The sequence below is a fragment of the Aquarana catesbeiana genome, linkage group LG02, assembly GCF_042186555.1.
Source record: "Aquarana catesbeiana isolate 2022-GZ linkage group LG02, ASM4218655v1, whole genome shotgun sequence".
In the NCBI taxonomy this organism is placed as follows: Eukaryota; Metazoa; Chordata; class Amphibia; order Anura; family Ranidae; genus Aquarana; species Aquarana catesbeiana.
The window spans coordinates 187748901-187767784 of record NC_133325.1 but is presented as its reverse complement, the minus strand read 5'-3'; the positions used below and the strand labels follow the sequence as shown (position 1 = coordinate 187767784).

Below are 18884 nucleotides of genomic sequence, written 5' to 3'. Positions count from 1 at the left end.
ACGTGGATATTACGGCGGGGGAGATGACGTGGATATTACGGCGGGGGAGAGGACGTGGATATTACGGTGGGGGAGATGACGTGGATATTACGGTGGGGGAGATGACGTGGATATTACGGTGGGGGAGATGACGTGGATATTACGGTGGGGGAGATGACGTGGATATTACAGTGGGGGAGATGACGTGGATATTACAGTGGGGGAGATGACATGGATATTACAGTGGGGGAGATGATGTGGATATTACAGTGGGGGAGATTTTTTTTTGTTGATCGGAAAATGATCCAAACAGTGACTCCTGATCCAAAGAACGGATGGATGTTGTTGGATCCACAGAGGGGGCAGACTACCAAGTGCTCCTCAGATACTGTACAGATAGGTACTTGGGAGGTACAAACACCTTGTCATCTTGACTCCAAAAAGAAAGACTGGAGAGACTAAAGGGACTGAAGGTGGATCAGGAAGGACTTGGCAGTCTTAGGAGCTCTAAAGGATCCTAGACTGGGAAAAGCACTGATAGAATATAGACACTACAGGCTGACTCTCAAGGTTTAAAGTGGTACGTACAGCATAAAAAAGCAGAACTGAATAAAAGATGTCCATCCACCAAGTACACTGGCAAAAAAATGAGGCATGCTGGGAATATGAAATGGTATACAATCTTTTTATTTGCCAGTGTCCACTTTTCCTGTAGGCAGCAGTAAAACTGACTGTATTTGACTTCCTTTAAACCAGAAAAAAAAGCTTACTTTAAAACCAGAAAAAAAAGGATTATTCTTGTGTGTTTCTAGGGGCATATGTGTTTCATCCCGGGACAGAGCTGATAATACATGGATTGTGCAATTCAAAGCGTGGGTATAGGTATACCAGACACAAACAGAAGAGACATTTTAAGCAGTGGGCTGGTATGGTGCACTACAGCTACATCAACAAAACCCCTTTACCCACAGAGGAACCAATTCATTGGGGGGGTCAGAATGTCTCCTGTACAGCCTGCAAAAGAGATAATTGGTGTCAGCTAGCTCTGCCAAGTGACATTGACCCTTGGAGCTCTAGGACCATAAAACGGAAGGTCAATTAGCCACTTTTCAAGAACCCCTAGCAACCACAAGGATAACTTAAGGGTTCCACTGAATCCTGGTTTAGAATGGCTACTCTAGAAGAAGGCAGCTAGCTATGCACCCTGCGCTCTAAGTGTATTTTTAACTTTTCTTATGCAAATACTATTTGTGACAGAATTTTACCAGGTCTGAACCACAGTAGTTAAATGCATACACTACTCCATCCACAATTTCAAATGAATTTTGCTGCATGTATGTAAACGGCTGAAAAAGAATCTCAGGATTGTATTAAATATTACATAATGTGTGTCAGTGGCAGAAACTTACCCTGCGGAGAAGAATCTGTCATAATGACATCCTCATAACCATATTCAATGACCTGTACAGAAAATTCTGGCCGTCCATTATTGTCACACACTCTACAGCGATATGAACATCGGCGATGGCTGTGGCGCATACTCCAGTAAATCCGGGTTGCCTCATATCCTACTGGGTACAGGGCAGTCACACTGTGGAAATCCTGCATTTGATGAGGCAGAAGTTGACCTATGGCATGAAAAACAAGCCCGCCAACTCTGAACATGTGGATACGATCACCACGCCGAATAATGCTTGCAATCTGACTCACTTCATCTCGCTCAATATACACCCTTCGGAGGACCGTGAAGCAGCTTAGCTCTTGCTCACAAGCTCCCTTTAACTTGTGCACTGGACAAAGCATGGTCTTGTCCTTGAAGAACATACACTTGGCACGAATGGCACAGGCAAAGTGATAGACATTTGGACAACGTATTCGATTGCAGCTGTTTGTGGCACCTGTTTTCTGGCACAGGCAACACTTTGTAAGCAATCCACGATGCAGTGCCACTTCTACATTCATAAGCGCACCACCTTGTGTTTCATAAACCTCTGTAGACCACAAAGCACAATTAAGGTGCACCCAAAGATCAAGATCCAGGTTCAAAAGCCTTGCTGGTCCATCTGTAGCTCCATCACCTTCTTCATGGCAGAAGCAACATTTTCGAAGATCTTGGGGCAAGGTGTCAGGCTTTAGAGTGGTGCCTAATCTTTCTATGACCTCACACACCTCTTTCTCACAATGACGTGAACCAATTTTCTGGAAGGTAATCAGGATATGCAGTCTCTTCCAGCGGACTCCTTTCCACTTTTTAATTTTTGGTCGTGGATCCTCCATGTTTTCATCTAAAGGACGTGCCCGCTGCTTAATTTTAATTGTGTCTACTGTTTCCTCAATGACTGGGGATTGAGGTGGCGGCAGAGGACTTGGTGCAGGAGGTGGAACTGGCTCTGGTTCAGCAGCAGGAGGCTCCACAGGACTTGCAGGTGATGGGACAAAAGGAGACAGAGGTGGCGATGTTTCTTCAGGTAAAACAGGAAGTTGACGTACATCCAGGTTGGACACATTGTTAACATAACAATGATTTACTGGCTTTTCCAAAACCGTCTCCTCCTAGAAGAAAAACATTTAAAAAGGATTATTATTTTTAGATTTTGACAGACCTAGAAGAAAACTTTTAAGGCAGGTAATATATACTTTAGGCATTTGCACCTAAATTTAAAAATGTATTTCTAGCAGCCAAGTAAGTTTGCAACCAATGGCATCTGTGGGTGCTTTAGATTGGGGCTAAATTATACTATATACACAGGTATCACAGAACTGTATTTTGTATAATGCAGGGCTCTTGATCATCCAAAACAACTATTTGATAAATGTGAACAAATAAAAAATTTAGACATATGTGCAATAACTGACTTGTGCCAAAAGAGTAAGGATATCCAGCTCGCTCTTAAGTGTGTAACCAGGAAGTACAGCATCAAGTTGCTTCAACCAATCAGTGCTGTTCTCAAGTTTTCCAGGCTGAGGTTTGTCCTTCTCAGTGGCTTCACCTGAGAAAGAAGCATATCAAAGTTTAATACATAAAAAATACAAGCAAAGAAAACTATTAACTGTCAAGCTGGAAGACACGTATTCTAGTTAAACAACTCAAGATTTATCCTATTCTGACAACCAGAATATGACGTAAATGACATTAGAGCCATGGCTGCGCTGTTAGAAAATGAAGGAAGAAAGATTTACTGCAAACCAGCATTTCTTTTCTATTTAATTTTACTACTGGGTACACAGTAAAAATATAAAACTTACAGCAAAATCTAAAGTTAGAAGGACACAATGCAAAACAGAAACCTGTTCTATTTGTTATTCTGCAGGCTTTAGTCCAGAGGACTATGACAATTTTTAGGAAAATAGGTTAGTAGTTGAAAGAATTTTTTTATAGCTTGACCTCCACACTATAGCAACATTACTATTCTTTTTGCAGTTCGGAGCATGCATATTACCATGTACTGTACCTACTGACTTTTAATATTAGTACACTTACCTGTCCAGGGTTCTCGTGATGTCGGTACCCCCCCCCCCCCCCCCATATGCAAAGCGCACCGCAAGCTCCAATTGGCCCGGCGGCAGAGGAAGGAGGAGGGGGTCGAACTTCCGAGGAACGGTGCCGCAAAAACGAGTACCTGCCCCCCCCCCCCCCCCCCCCCCCAAAGGTGCAAAAACTTTTAGGTGGAACTCAACTTTTCATACGGTACTGGCTGTGATATCAGGATGCAGGAACCCTAACCCTCTGGACAGTGTGGTTTGGCCGTGTACACAGTACACACCAAACTTATCCAGACAGGTTTTGGAGACAGTGCAAGAAGGGGAGGATCAGTGCATACAGGGCTCTAACAGCCTTTTTACACAATGCAGAGGATTAACCCCTTAGGCTCCACAATGAGTATAACAAGCATGCTTTACTGCATATACAAACTGATTTTACTGTTGTGGGTTTAGTAACAATTTAAGGCCCAGGCTCAAAAACATTTATTGACTTGTACTGATTTACATAAACAAAACTACATATCAGCATAACATTACTGTAAAAACATTGTGAAATTAACTTTCAAATTATTAAAAGGTCATATAAATATTAATTTACCTTCTGTGGAAGGATCTGCAGGCTTTTTCACCTCTACGTTAGTTTTCAGCCCACTGTCTGGGAAAAGTACCTCATAGGAATTTGGTAACTTAATACTCAGTAGACCAGCAACAGCTGCAACAACACTATTCAAATTCTGAAGACAGAAGAAACCAAAACTTGTTGAATATAAAACTTAAGTGTTACCATCACAAGTACATATTTATTGTAAATGTCACATTTGTTTGCTATTTATTTAAATCAGGAAATTTAACAAACCGGTAAATAGATTTATACATTTGACTATCTATATAGAAGCTATGATTTAGAAATAGCCATTAATTTAACACATGGAGACAACCATGACAAGATTCTTTCCCTGCAAAATTTGAAAAGGTACGTGACATGTGGTTAGCCATCCCAGGCCTGGCACCTATATCCCTTATTCTAAATAGATTTGCAATAATATTCTAGAGCATGGTTTTTCAACCGGGGTGCCGCGGCCGCATCCTGGTCTGAACGCTACTTTGGGTTAACTCCTGTGCACTGCAACTCTGCGAGGAGAGAGCGAGAACGCATAGCTCTCTCCTCCTCACTGCAGCTATGTGAACAGCTATGAGAACCACTGCTGGCAAAGCAGAAAGCTTCATGGGCTGCATCCTACCAGCCGATGACGTCATCGGTTGTTAAGGAGGGAGAAGGGGGAAGGAGTGGGTGGAGGGGGGAAGGAGTGGGTGGAGGGGGGAAGGAATAGGGGGAAGGAGTACGGGGAAGGGAGCGGGGGGGGGGGGGGGGGGAGCGAGGGGAGGGAGCGAGGGGGAAGGAGTGAGGGGAGAGAGGAGAGGGGATAGTTGAAAAACACTGGTCTAGAGGAGTCCTGCACAATATGTTTTAATGGTCCACACCCTAAAATGTTCTTTTCCTTCTGCATGGTAGAGCTGGTAAATACTGACCTCTCATCATACCAATCTGAGCAGAGTTTTAAGGCAGGACTATGGTTCCAATGCACCAGAAGGTGTTTAAGTTGGTTGTTTATTATCTTGTATTAGCTCATGTTCAGAATATCACATATCTGTTCCTGAACTTATTATCTGTCAATGGACATAATACGGTGTGTCTAACAACTCATGTAACGTCGTACTGTCCGTCGCTTATCGCCACACTGCAACTAGATTGTTGTGTGCAAGAGTTGTGTATGTGTTCTGCGTTTAATGCTTTTAACAATTCAATAAGAGAAAATCAGATTAAAAAAAAAAAAAAAGGTTAAAATTATTTAGACTTTACAACCACTTTATGCTCTGAACTGGCTTTATTTTTTTTAATTTAATACGCTTTGTAGCAGATAAAGGATTGCCTGGAAAACATGCATGTGTGTGCGTTCTGTCTGTATCAAAATGTAAATGAAACCACTATTACATGCCAATAGATCAGCCTTTTTCAACCAGGGTGCCTTCAATTTTTCAAAAATTGTATATAAACCAGAGGGTGGATCAAGCCTGTTTTTTAGTTACACAAAGCCACAGGTTTTCATCGTGCACCATTACAACTTTCTATTCTCCGGCATCAACCAATGACACCTGTTGATTAGGAGGATGTCGGGCACCTGCACAAAATCCTTGTTTGCCCCTCCCCTGCCTCTGGGGTCACATTAGCTAAGTGAGGAAGAGGAATACTAGTCAGTACCAGTGTACAAAGGTGTGTTTTCTTTGGAAGAATAAATTACATTGGGTGTCCTACATGTGTGAATATTAGTTTTTTACATTTTAGAATGGGGTGTCTCAAGATTGTGCATAATTTTAAAGGGTACCTTAACTAAAAAAAAAAAAAAAAAAAAAAAAAAAAAGGTGAGAAACATTGCCATAGATTTCCTTAAAACTATATATTGATAAACTAGTAAGGTAACATCTGTTTAACCAGGTTCATCTACCTTTGCCGCTGCTGCAGATACTGTCAGCATAACTGAGACCTCACTACTTTTGCCCTTATCCCACGATATGGCTCCTCCAGCAGAATTCAACAATATTTTATCGGAGCACTCTGGTGGCGCAGACAAAGCTTCTTTCACATCTGGAAACACTGCATCACAAAGACATTCGAATTATTAGCAGAACAGATATACAAGTACTGCAAACTACAAATCAAAAGAACAAACCATTCAGGAACTGACCTGGTATGGCACAACGTGGAATAAGTGGTATCACCGGAGATAAAGCACGTTCTTCCTCCTCCTCTTTCACATCACACAATGAAGGGAACCGTTGTGTGTCCTCTCCAAGAATACTTTCAGGGGAGGAAGCTGGCACAATGCTGTCAGGAGAATCACTTTCTTCATCACTTTCCATCCTAAGGAAACAAACCACACACTAGAACATACTATTCTTACAAAAGATTCTATACATCACGATTTATTCACTAATAAATGCAGGAAATCCTTTTAGATCTAACAGTGTCTCACCTGACATCTTCACTCTGGTTGTGTGGGGGAGTGGGAAGGGCAGCCAAAAGGTCCAAGTTGCGCTCATCTGAACCTGGAAGAAAGGAAGAAACATGAGGGTGCTTGCACGATTACAAGCTTGTCCAGAAACTCATAGGGTGCTGACAATGTATATGCACTGCAAATTTAAAAATGCAGTTATGTAAAAAATCATTTAACATACTTGAACAGGTAAATGTTAGATTTACAGATAAAGGTGATATACTTGATGAAAAACAAAATAGCCTTTTCAATCATTTAACTAAAATATCAATAGATGTAATGTGGAAAAAGTACAACATTGGCATCAAAATCGGATATTGCCCCTTGAGCAAAAAATGACACCTTGTAGGCATTTTGTATAAGTGCACACAAGTCAATAACTTACAGTGGGGATGGAAAGTGTTCAGACCCCCTTAAATTTTTCACTCTGTTATATTGCAGCCATTTGCTAAAATCATTTAAGTTCATTTTTTTCCCTCATTAATCTACATACAGAACCCCATATTGACAGAAAAACACAGAATTGTTGACATTTTTGCAGATTTATTAAAAAAGAAAAACTGAAATATCACATGGTCCTAAGTATTCATACCCTTTGCTCAGTATTTAGTAGAAGCACACTTTTGATCTAATACAGCCATGAGTCTTTTTGGGAAAGATGCAACAAGTTTTTCACACCTGGATTGGGGGATCTGCCATTCCTCCTTGCAGATCTTCTCCAGTTCTTTCAGGTTGGATGGTAAACGTTGGTGGACAGCCATTTTTAGGTCTCTCCAGAGATGCTCAATTGGGTTTAAGTCAGGGCTCCAGCTGGGCCATTCAAGAACAGTCACGGAGTTGTTGTGAAGCCACTCCATTATTTTGGCTGTGTACTTAGGGTCATTGTCTTGTTGGAAGGTAAACCTTCGGCCCAGTCTGAGGTCTTGAGCACTCTGGAGAAGGTTTTCGTCCAGGATATCCCTGTACTTGGCCGCATTCATCTTTCCCTCAACTGCAACCAGTCGTCCTGTCCCTGCAGCTGAAAAACACCCTCACAGCATGATGCTGCCACCACCATGCTTCACTGTTGGGACTGTATTGGACAGGTGCTGAGCAGTGCCTGGTTTTCTCCACACATACCATTTAGAATTAAGGCCAAAAAGTTCTATCTTAGTCTCATCAGACCTTATTTCTCACCATCTTGGAGTCCTTCAGGTGTTTTTTTTTTTTTATCAAACTCCATGCAGGCTTTCATGTGTCTTGCACTGAGGAGAGGCTTCAGTCGGGCCACTCTGCCATAAAGCCCCGACTGGTGGAGGGCTGCAGTGATGGTTGACTTTCTAGAACTTTCTCCCATCTCCCGACTGCATCTCTGGAGCTCAGCCACAGTGATCTTTGGGTTCTTCTTTACCTCTCTCACCAAGGCTCTTCTCCCCCGATAGCTCAGTTTGGCTGGACGGCCAGCTCTAGGAAGGGTTCTGGTTGTCCCAAACGTCTTCCATTTAAGGATTATGGAGGCCATATGCTCTTAGGAACCTTAAGTGCAGCAGAAATTTTTTTGTAACCTTGGCCAGATCTGTGCCTTGCCACAATTCTGTCTCTGAGCTATTCAGGCAGTTCCTTTGACCTCATGATTCCCATTTGCTCGGACATGCACTGTGAGCTGTAAAGTCTTATATAGACAGGTGTGTGGTTTTCCTAATCAAGTCCAATCAGTATAATCAAACACAGCTGGACTCAAATGAAGGTGTAGAACCATCTCAAGGATGATCAGAAGAAATGGACAGCACCTGAGTTAAATATATGAGTGTCACAGCAAAGGGTCTGAATACTTAGGACCATGTCATATTTCAGTTTTTCTTTTTTTAATAAATCTGCAAAAATGTCAACAATTCTTTGTTTTTCTGTCAATATGGGGTGCTGTGTGTACATTAATTTTGGAATGCTGAATTCTAATTTCATGGATGTGAAGTGGTGTGCTTTTTCCAAATGACAAATAAACACATTTTTGTTAATTTGATCATAAAAATTAATACACCATATATATTTTATGTGCCATTTGTTCAAGTATATCACTTTTAGTAGGCACTATTTGAATCAAGATGTAAAATGATTGCCTGTTCAAATGTTGAAAAAGTCATGGTATTGAAAACACAATTTCTTATAAATAACAGAAGTATGCACTTAGAACATCGTATTTCACTCAGAGGTTGCAGAGAGCTGACATTTTCCTGTGCGGGTTTCAACAATGCCAAGAAAAGCGCTTTTGTCAGCAATATTTGAACCCCCCTTCTAACATACAACACAAGTTGGCCATAGATGAATTGAAGTTCGGCCGGTTCAGCAGGAACCAGCTGAACTTTGATAAAATGTAAGGGCAGGCTGGTTGTGTTGAAATTGATCGAAGTACAACCAGCCTGTTGGATATTTGTCATCATCAGAAAACATTAGCTCCATGAGAGGGATGCCCCCATCCAACACTGAATGTGTTCATGGGGAAATTGAGCGATTATTTTTCCTTCAACCCATGGCTAAAGGAAAAAAAATTGATTAATGTATGGCCAATAAAATTGATTAAAGGTATGGCCTGCCTCAGGCACAAAAAATTATCACACCTTTTTTAACCTCTGATTCTGCACTGCTTTCAGGTTCCTTCTTTGTCTCCGTTAGTTCTTCAGCTGCTGTTACGCCATTCACCATTTTCTGCTGCACAGATGGAGGTGGCGTTGGGGGCAGCGATGAAGGTGGTGTAGGGGGATTGCTGAGGTTATTCTTAAGAGGGAAACAAAAAAGTAAAAATGTAATAACTATTTACTAAAATCTAGAATAAATGATTCTGTTAATTCAGGAGACATCTCCCTAGGCCAGTGATGGCGAACCTTGGCACCCCAGATGTTTTGGAACTACATTTCCCATGATGCTCATGCACTCTGCAGTGTAGTTGAGCATCATGGGAAATGTAGTTCCAAAACATCTGGGGTGCCAAGGTTCGCCATCACTGCCCTAGGCATAATCAAAAGGTACAAATGAAAATAGTGCAGCGCAATTCTGAATAACCAAAACAATTCCTAGATAAAATTGATGAACTGAATAAATACAAACGTCCAGGTAAGTGCATATGAGGAAAGCACAACTAAATTCTGTACGGTGCAAAGAACAGTATAACGATGCATCCAGTGATAGTGATCCCTCCACCACAGGTAAAGCTGGCCTCTTACTTCATGAATTCGACTTGAAACAGGTCACAAAGCAGTAAGCAAATCACCAGGTAAAATATCCCCTGGATAGCGTCTTCAAATCCACACCATGGTAAAACTTTAGATGCTCCATAACATATAAAAAACAGAGGGAGAAGGATCTAGTGTTCTCTCTCTAACTTTTATTGCTAAAAAGTAAAAATAAGTAGATACACTCACATTAAGCCGCATTCAGAACCTGCCCCACACTGATGAAGTCCCGCCCATGGATGTAGCCGCACTCAGAACAGAGTTCCGGCGTACAGGCATGTAAACAAACCATCAAGATGGCCGTGGGTGACATCACACATGACTCCTGACCCCCGTACGCGTTACATCCATTGGCGGGACTTCATTGCTTTGTGACCTGTTTCAAGTCAAATCCATGAAGTAAGAGGCCAGCTTTACCTGTGGTGGAGGGATCACTATAACTGGATGCATCATTATACTGTTCATTGCACCGTACAGAATTTAGATTTGTGCTGTCCTCACATGCACTTACCTGGACCTTTGTATTCATTCATTTCATCAAATTTATTTAGGAATCATTTTGGTCATTCAGAATTGCGCTGCGCTATTTTCATTTGTATGTTTATTTGAGGTATTATTTGAGTTGACCTTGAGTGCCAGCACACATTTCACATTTATTTGACTTTATTTTTATGTGTCAGCGCTGAATATCCCTTCATTTCTCTGATAATCAAAAGGTACCTTGCTAAGCAATTGAGTGTAGTAGTCTGGAATGCTATCCAGAGCTCCACTACCAAAAGTGCCTTTCAGTGGACTTTTGCCATCAACTGGACTACTGCTCCCAAATGGTGCAAACAGGCTGAAGTTTGCTGTGATTGAAGGTTCCACCAGTGGCAATAGAGACAGCTCCTGCAAAACAATGTATTTAAGTTTAGTTCTTATATCTTTTAAAGGTGTCATTTTCCAGTAAAAGCAACATTCAAGTTAAAAAAAAAAAAACGGAATTTTAAAATGCATTCCTAGCAGAGAAGGTAATGGCTTGCAGAAAAACATTTCTGTTAATCTGAAAGCTTTATTTTGCTTCCGAATGACAATACAAACTACCAATGCAATGAGATTTTTGTATGCGTAAATTTCCTTTGGAGTCCATTAAGGCACACAAGAATTCTTTCAACTTTGGGTGATTCTTTCCCTCCTTTAGATAGAATTAACAGAAAAAAAAACCTTCCTACTACCAGCATGCCTCAGTTTTGTAGCAAAGCAGGACCAAGAGTATGATCTCAAATATGGGACCTGTTGCCCCAATGGCCTCCAAGAAAAAGATTTTATGGTGAGAATAAGCAAAAGAACTTTGACATACCTGTAAAGTAGGTATATTTTACTATAGTACAGGACACTATTTAGACCATGGGTTATATCCCACTACCTTCAGGTGATTGGACACTGGCAAAAGCTTTGCTGGGTCCACCCCTAGTGTCCTCATGTATCCACACAAACTCAATTAAAGTGGATGTAAACCCTCACATATACCCAGTGAAGTGAACAGCCTCAGATGATAAACAGGGGTGAAACAAATCTCCCTACACAATTTTTTCCATGTATATTTACTGCCTTCAGCTATATTCTTTAGAAAGTGTAGATCAGGTTACAGATTTTTTCTTCCTGTTCAGCACTGGAAGTGAAGTCTGGGCACACACCCCACTCCACATAGGCAGAGACAGACAGACAGACACTCGCAGAGCTGATTCCTGAATGGTTCAGCTCTCTGCTAATCTATTTATAGCAACCACCCACAACACAAATTGCAGGCTGGTTTTAGCACAGTTGATAGAGAACTTGTCAGAAGTTATCAGGTCGATAACAGAGGAAGGAGCAGGAGAAAGCCACGAGACTTAGGGCTTTGAAGAGAGATAAGAAAACACTGCAGATATATGTGCACAGCTCAAATTTCATGAATCGAGTTTACATCCAAGTTAAGCTCCAGTTTTGTTAGCAAGCAATAAAAGATCACAGAGAAGAGAGGGAAGGTACCTGTGTCCTGTACTGTACTTCAGAATACACCTGGGTTATCCTTTCAAGGGGAGGATAGTTCAGTGAGAGGGGATAAAAAGAAAAAATGGGGGGGCAGATTCTCATGGAGACATGAGAATCTGCCTCCCTCAGGGCAGGAAAATAAAGGAGGATTCAAGGGAAAACAGAAAGCATCTTGGAGTTTAAGGAAGGTTACCACTGTTGAGGACAGAAAAGAAGCACTGCATCTGGTGAGAGTCCCACAGAAGAACTCCTCTATTTACAAAGTTAGCTCAGGATGGTCATGAGGTCCTGTAGGAGACACATTGGATGAGCAGACAGAGTCTGGTGTGGTAGAAAGTTGCACAAGGAGTGCAAGGCGTTGAGATAGAAAAAGCGTGTATAAGATCACTCAGGTTTTACAGGGTTCTAAATGAAATGCCAGAACTGTGGCTTGGTTAATATATAAAATGGTATATGGTATATATATAAAATGATAAACCATAATGGAACTCAGGAAGGTTTTTTTTTTTTTTTTTTTTTTAGTTAACTATGCAGTGCTCTTTTCCCAAAGATTACAAAGCAGGAGAAACATATTGGGCCCAAATAGGGATGCAAAGGGCCACATCCAACGTAAACATGAAATGCACCATGGAATATGGGGTAGCAATGATGTTGGGAAACTGCCTCTCTAGGTTATCTTTAATCCATAGGTTAACAAAGATGGCCTAATATGGTGAGCAAGCGCCAAAAGGGAAAAATAGTTGTGGTTTTATTTTTCTTCTCTCTATTGTTCTCTCTTGGGGGGGGGGGGGGGGGGGGGGTTGAACTGTACTGGAATTTTAAGCACAACATTAGAAGCTTATGTCACACATCAGCCCTGACACTTTGTTTACATGTAAAAATATTTATTTATTTTTTTGCTAGAAAATTACTTTGAACCTCCAAACATTATATATAATTTTTTTTAAAGGAAAGACCCTACAGATTAAAATGGTGGGTGTTGCAAATTTTTTACACACAGGATTTGCGATTTTTCAAACACAATTTTTTTGGAAAAAGACACCTTTTATATTTTAATGCACTAAAACACACTATATTGCCCAAATGTTTGAGGAGATAAAAAAGATGATCTTATGCCGAGTACATGGATACCAAACACGACATGCTTTAAAATTGCGCACAAACGTGCAGCGGCGACAAACTATAAACATTTTTAAAAGCCTTTGTAAATCTAAAGTGGTAACCTGTAAAAGGATCTTAGAAGAGATCTACTGCTAAAATTAATGCCCTCGATCTGACCTTCACGGTGATACCTCACATGCATGGTGCAATTGCGGTTTACATATGACACCAGACCGACGCTTGCATTCGCCTTTGCGCGTGAGCAAGGGTGAGACAAGGGTGTTTGCTTTTTTTTTTAATCAGTCATAAAATGCTTGTAGCTTCCGGTTTCTTAGGCCATAGAGACGATTGGAGCCATTCTGGTCTCCGATCAACTCTATGGTTAGCTGGCGGAACCACCGGCTGCATTCTCAGGTTCCCTGTTGGGACAGGAGAGCCCGAGAAAACCATGGAAGACGGTGGGGGGGGGGGGGTGTCCCTCCCACTGCGTGTTAAAGCAGTCTAGAGGCTAATTAGCTGCTAGGATTGCTTTTACATGAAAGCCTACTGAAAAGAATGATACCAAGATGATACCTAAATCTGCAGGCGTCACTCAGGTATAAGCACTCAAAGTCCAGCATACAGGTATAAGCACTCAAAGTCCAGCATACCAGTACGTTGCTGGTCCTGTTGGGCAAATATTGTAATGTTTTTTCATGCAGCCTGTGGGCTGAACGAAAAAAAAAAAAGAGAATAATCGGTGGGTATGCCCACTATTAGAATACCGCCCTTCATCCACCCACTTCTAATGATGGGCATACATGCACATTTTTTAAACTACAGCACTGGAGTCGCTGATTTACGTATCGTGAGAGCAAACGCTGCTGCTGTCAAGATAAATAAATCAGTGCTGCAGCTGAGTGGTGTACATGCTAAGCAAATGATGGTTAACAATAAAACAAAGTAACATTACATTATAACAGTAAGACATACCATACCTGCAAAGCAAATAAAAAATGTTCTATTATTACTATTATTTTATTGTATTTGCTTTGCAGGTATGGTATATGTCTTACTGTTATACTGTAATGTTACTTTGTTTTATTGTTAACCATCATTTGCTTAGCATGTACGCCATTCATCTGCAGCATGGGTTTATTCTGACAGCAACAGCGTTTGCTCCCATGATACGTAAAGCTGTGACTCTAGCGCTGTAAGAGGTGTTTTCACCACCACAGTTAAAAAAAAAAAAAAAAAAAGGAGCATATATGTCGAAGCATGGGGGCAGGGGTGGAGGAGCGATTTGCTCCTAACATTAGGGGTGGATTGCCCCCATGCTTCGGCATATTTTTTAGGCACAGATTGCGTTGCATTGAGTTAATGTTTTATCGTTACCATTGTTTGCTTTTCAGGTACACCATTCAGCTCCAGCACTGGATTTATCTATCTTGACAGCAACAGCGTTTGCTCTCACGATACGAAAATGTTTTATTTTTACCATGTTTTATTGTAACGCAATCTGTGCCTAAAAAATATATGCCGAAGCATGGGGGCAATCCGCCCCTGTTAGGAGCAAATCGCTCCTCCACCCCCCGCTTCGGCATATATGCTCTTTTTTTTCCAACTGTGGTGGTGAAATCACCTTCTACAGCGCTGGAGTCACGGCTTTACGTATCGTGGGAGCAAACGCTGTTGCTGTCAGAATAAATAAACCTGTGCTGCAGCTGAATGGCGTACATGCTAAGCAAACGATGGTTAACAATAAAACAAAATAACATTAAGTATAGTAAGACATCCCATACCTGCAAAGCAAATACAATAAAACATAGTAAAAATAAAACATTACAGTTCTAAAATACAGGAACAATAGAGAGAATAGAGCGGACAATAGAGAGCGAACATAAGAGAGAACAATACAGAGAAGAAAAATAAAACCACAACTATTTTTCCTTTATTTTTTTATTTTTATATTTTTTTGCACTTTTATATGAATTGTAAACGTTCCAGATTAGGGTCTCCCAAAATTTTGCAAGACCCTGTTTAAGTGTGCCCTAGGACTGTGTATTACTGTACCCTACGCTAATACTCCACTAGTGTGTGGTAGCATTGGAAACAGTCACTGATGCAGAGACCAGGTTGGTCAGGACAGGAGGAACAATAAAAGCGTGTGTCACGCCTAAATCAGCGTATTCTGCAGATATGACATCTTCTTTGGGGTGTTCTGTGGGTAGGGGTACCAGGGAGGACATACGGAAAATGCCTCTGAAGCAGCCGGATCACTGCATTTGCGTTGGGAAGGTGGGCCATAGCACCGTCTGGAAACAGATGGGCTGTGACGATCTCTTCCTGGAATTATAGGAAGGATCCGGTTCGTCCAGAAGCTTTGTATAGCACAAAAGCATTCAGCAGAACCAATTGGAATAAATATGCAGACACGTTTTTATACCAGCGTCTGGCCTTACGGGCAATTAGGTACGGTGCCAACAACTGGTCGTTGAGGTCCACCCCTCCCATGTTAAGGTTGTATTCCTGGACACAGAGGGGTTTCTTCACAACACCAGTTGCCGTAGGAATTTAGACTGTCGTATCTGCGTGAAGGGAGGACAGAATGGAAACATTCCGTGAATCCCTCCACTTCACTGCTAATATATTATTACATTTCAAGCAGGATCTCTCCCACCCGTCTAAGTCGGGACTCTACAAGTCGTTGGGGGAAGCCCGGCGATTATATCGCACGGTGCCACATGCGCCAATTCCACAATCAAAAAGGTGACTAAAAAAGTAGCACGCTTATGTAATAATTGTCCACGTACAAGTGGTACCCCTTTCCGAATAAGGGTGACATGTCCCACAAAACCAGCGCTCCCTATGTAGTCTGGGCAGTTCTCTGGCTCCACGTGACTAGCTCTTCCCTCGTAAACCATACAACTATATGTATAGCCTGTTGCCCTATCACAGAGCTTGTACATCTTGACCCCATATCTGGCATGCTTGCTGGGAAGATACTGTTTGATAGACAAGCAGCCAGAAAACTTAATCAGGGACTCATCAAAGCAGACAACTTGATCAGTAGCAAACAAGGCTGCAAACTGCTGGTTGAAGTGGTTTATGAGGGGCCGAATTTTGTGGAGCCGATCGTATCCAGGGTCACCGAGGATGACAGAGTGCATTGTCATTCAAATGCATGAACAGCAAGATCTTCTTCTATCGTATCCTGGTCATGGAGGCAGAGAACACGGGCATATGGTCGAATTAGGTCAGTGGGCCAATATGACCGCAACTCACTCTTTTTAGTTATGCCCATGAGGAGGGATAGGCCCAGGAAGGTCTTAAATTCGGAAACCGTAATAGGTTTCCAATCTCTGGCAAGGGTCAACTGGGGATTAGCGGCGATGAACTGACCAGCATACAAATTGCTTTGGTCCACAATAGATCTATAGAGATCTTAAGTGAAAAACAGCGAATAAAAATCAAGTGACGTAAAAAACTGTTACCACCTGAATTCTGGGTTGGCCAGTGAATGAAGGAAGCACTAGTGAGGCTAAAAGCAAAAAAAGGAGCACCAGACTGTCAGCGACTGCATCAAACGCTACCAAAAAAACTGTTATGCGGCGTACACATGAGCGGACTTCTCTTCGGACTGAACTTCGAAGGAATTTTCAACGGAGTTCCAACGAAACGGGCTTGCCTACACACGATCACACCAAAGTCTGATCGTTTTGAACGTGATAACGTATGACCAGACTAGAATAAGGAAGTTCATAGCCAGTAGCCAATTGCCCTTGCGTCGTTTTTGGTCCGTCGGACTAGCATACAGACGGACGGATTTTTCGATAGGAATCGAGTCCGTCGGAAAGATTTGAAACTTGTTCTATTTCTAAGGTCCGTCAGATTTTTAGACAGAAAAGGTCCAGTGAAGCCCACACACGATTGAATTGTCTGACGGATTCGTTGCATCGGACCTTTGATGACGAAAAGTCCGTTCGTGTGTACGCGGCATTAGCGTTCGCAGGGATCAGGCCTGACTCTGCAAATGCTGCAGTTATGTGTTCAGTGTTTTGTAAGAGACAGTGATCGATTGATACTGCACTTGGGTGGGCTGAAGGGGCTAAATGCAGGTGCTAGCAGGTATCTGGGCTGATCCCACTAACGCTGCGTTTTTGGGAACTCTAAACTACTTGGAACGCTAGTATAGATCTGATCTGATCAGATATTGATCCGTTCAGACACTATACTACTACTAAGGGAGGTGTATGATGCGTGCATGGGTGTTGGCGCTACTGGCACTGATCTGACGCTGCCTGGGGCGACGCAGACCCTAATGCCCCATTCACACGTGAATGTTTTGTAGCTCGAAGCCTGAAGCTACAAAACACTTGAGGGGAAAAAAATCCATTATTCTCTATGGAGATGGTTCACATCTCCACTCCAAGTTGCCTGAAGCTCAAACAAGTTCTGGACCCTTTTTTATCGCTCGAATTGGGCAGATGACAAAATCTAAAAACATAGCAACAAATGACGTAACAGACGATAATTTTTCCTATTAAAAAAAACGTCAAAGCTCAAAAATGCCGGAAAACGCTGCATGGAAACGAGCAAATACACGTGACAAAACGCCGGAAAAAAGCTCAAAAGCGCTACGCTCAGGTGTGAATGGGGCCCAACGGACGCTAAAACCTAACCAATATCACCCGCCGGGTGATCAGGGGGTTATACCTTTATTTAGGTAATATGCGACGCTATAAGAAAATAACTAGCTAACCAGCGTCACCTGTGACACTAATACGGTGATCACTGGTGACAAGGGGTTAAACCTTTATTAGGGGGGTTTCTAGCCCTATCTGGGCCCACCACTATGTACCCCAACATTGAGTATTCTCATAAATGACACCAGTACAGTGATAAAAAAAAAAAAAATATGAACACTACACTGGGTGACACAGTAACAGGGAGTGAAGGGGTTAACTGGGGGGGGGGTCGATCAGAGGGCGACAAGTGTGCCTATGTATACTGTGTCAGTGTAGCGTTGGTGCAACTTACTCTGAGATGTCTTCTCTCCTCTCTCTGGAACGGAAAACAGTTCCACGAGGGGAGATGGCTTCACTTCCCCTGCCTGTGTTTACACTTACACAGGCAGGGGAAGATTTCATTCGCCAGAACCGATCACCAGGTCCATGCCAGAAATCATTGGCCTGGGCCTGGAGACTGATCGGTTCTGAAGCTAATCCGATCCTAGGCGGCCGCATATCTGACGTACAGCTACAACGATTCGCCCAGCCGAGCCAACCTGCTGCAGTGTAACTGCGGCGGCTAATCCAGAACTGGTTAAAGCATGACATGTTACAGTGAGAAAAAAGTATTTGATCCCCTGCTGATTTTGTACGTTTGCCCACTGACAAAAATGATCAGGCTATAATTTTAATGGTAGGTTTATTTTAACAGTGAGAGACAGAACAATAATGAAATCCAGAAAAGCGCATTTTAAAAAAGTTACAAATTGATTTGCATTTTAATGAGTGAAATTAGTATTTGACCCCTTCGCAAAACATGACTTAGTGGCAAAACTCTTGTTGGCAATTACAGAGGTCAGACTTTTTTGTAGGCTACCGGGTTTGCACACATCTGAGGAGAAATTTTGCAGATCCTCTCCAAGTCATTAAGGTTTCGAGGCTGATGTTTGGCAACTCAAACCTTCAGCTTCCTCCACATATTTTCTATGGGATTAAGGTCTGGAGACTGGCTAGGCTTCTCCAGGACCTTAATGTGCTTCCTCTTGAGCCACTCCTTTATTGCCTTGGCCATGTGTTTTGGGCCATTGTCATGCTGGAATACCCATCCACGATCCATTTTCAATGCCCTGGTTGAGGGAAGGAGGTTCTCACCCAAGATTTGACGATACATGGCCCCAGCCATCGTCCCTTTGATGGGGTGAAGTTGTCCAGTCCCCTTAGCAGAAAAACATCTCCAAAGCATAATGTTTCCACCTCCATGTTTGACAGAAAGAACGGTGTTCTTGGGGTCATAAGCAGCATTCCTTCTCCTCCAAACAGGGAGGAGAAGGAGGGTTGAG

At 42.2% G+C, this 18884-nt stretch overlaps 1 protein-coding gene across 5 annotated transcripts in view; it reads right to left on the bottom strand.

Annotated features, from left to right (window-relative positions):
* Nucleotides 1–18884, bottom strand: part of KMT2D (lysine methyltransferase 2D) — a 247640-nt gene that overhangs the window by 15364 nt on the left and 213392 nt on the right. For all 5 annotated transcript variants that reach the window (XM_073614049.1, XM_073614048.1, XM_073614051.1 and 2 more), the window contains 8 exons: nt 10442–10609; nt 9110–9266; nt 6495–6567; nt 6207–6382; nt 5967–6115; nt 4061–4196; nt 2836–2969; nt 1389–2532 (listed from right to left, as the gene is read on the bottom strand). In XM_073614049.1, the coding sequence (XP_073470150.1) occupies nt 1389–2532; nt 2836–2969; nt 4061–4196; nt 5967–6115; nt 6207–6382; nt 6495–6567; nt 9110–9266; nt 10442–10609 (2137 nt within the window). The remainder of the gene's footprint in view (nt 1–1388; nt 2533–2835; nt 2970–4060; nt 4197–5966; nt 6116–6206; nt 6383–6494; nt 6568–9109; nt 9267–10441; nt 10610–18884) is intronic.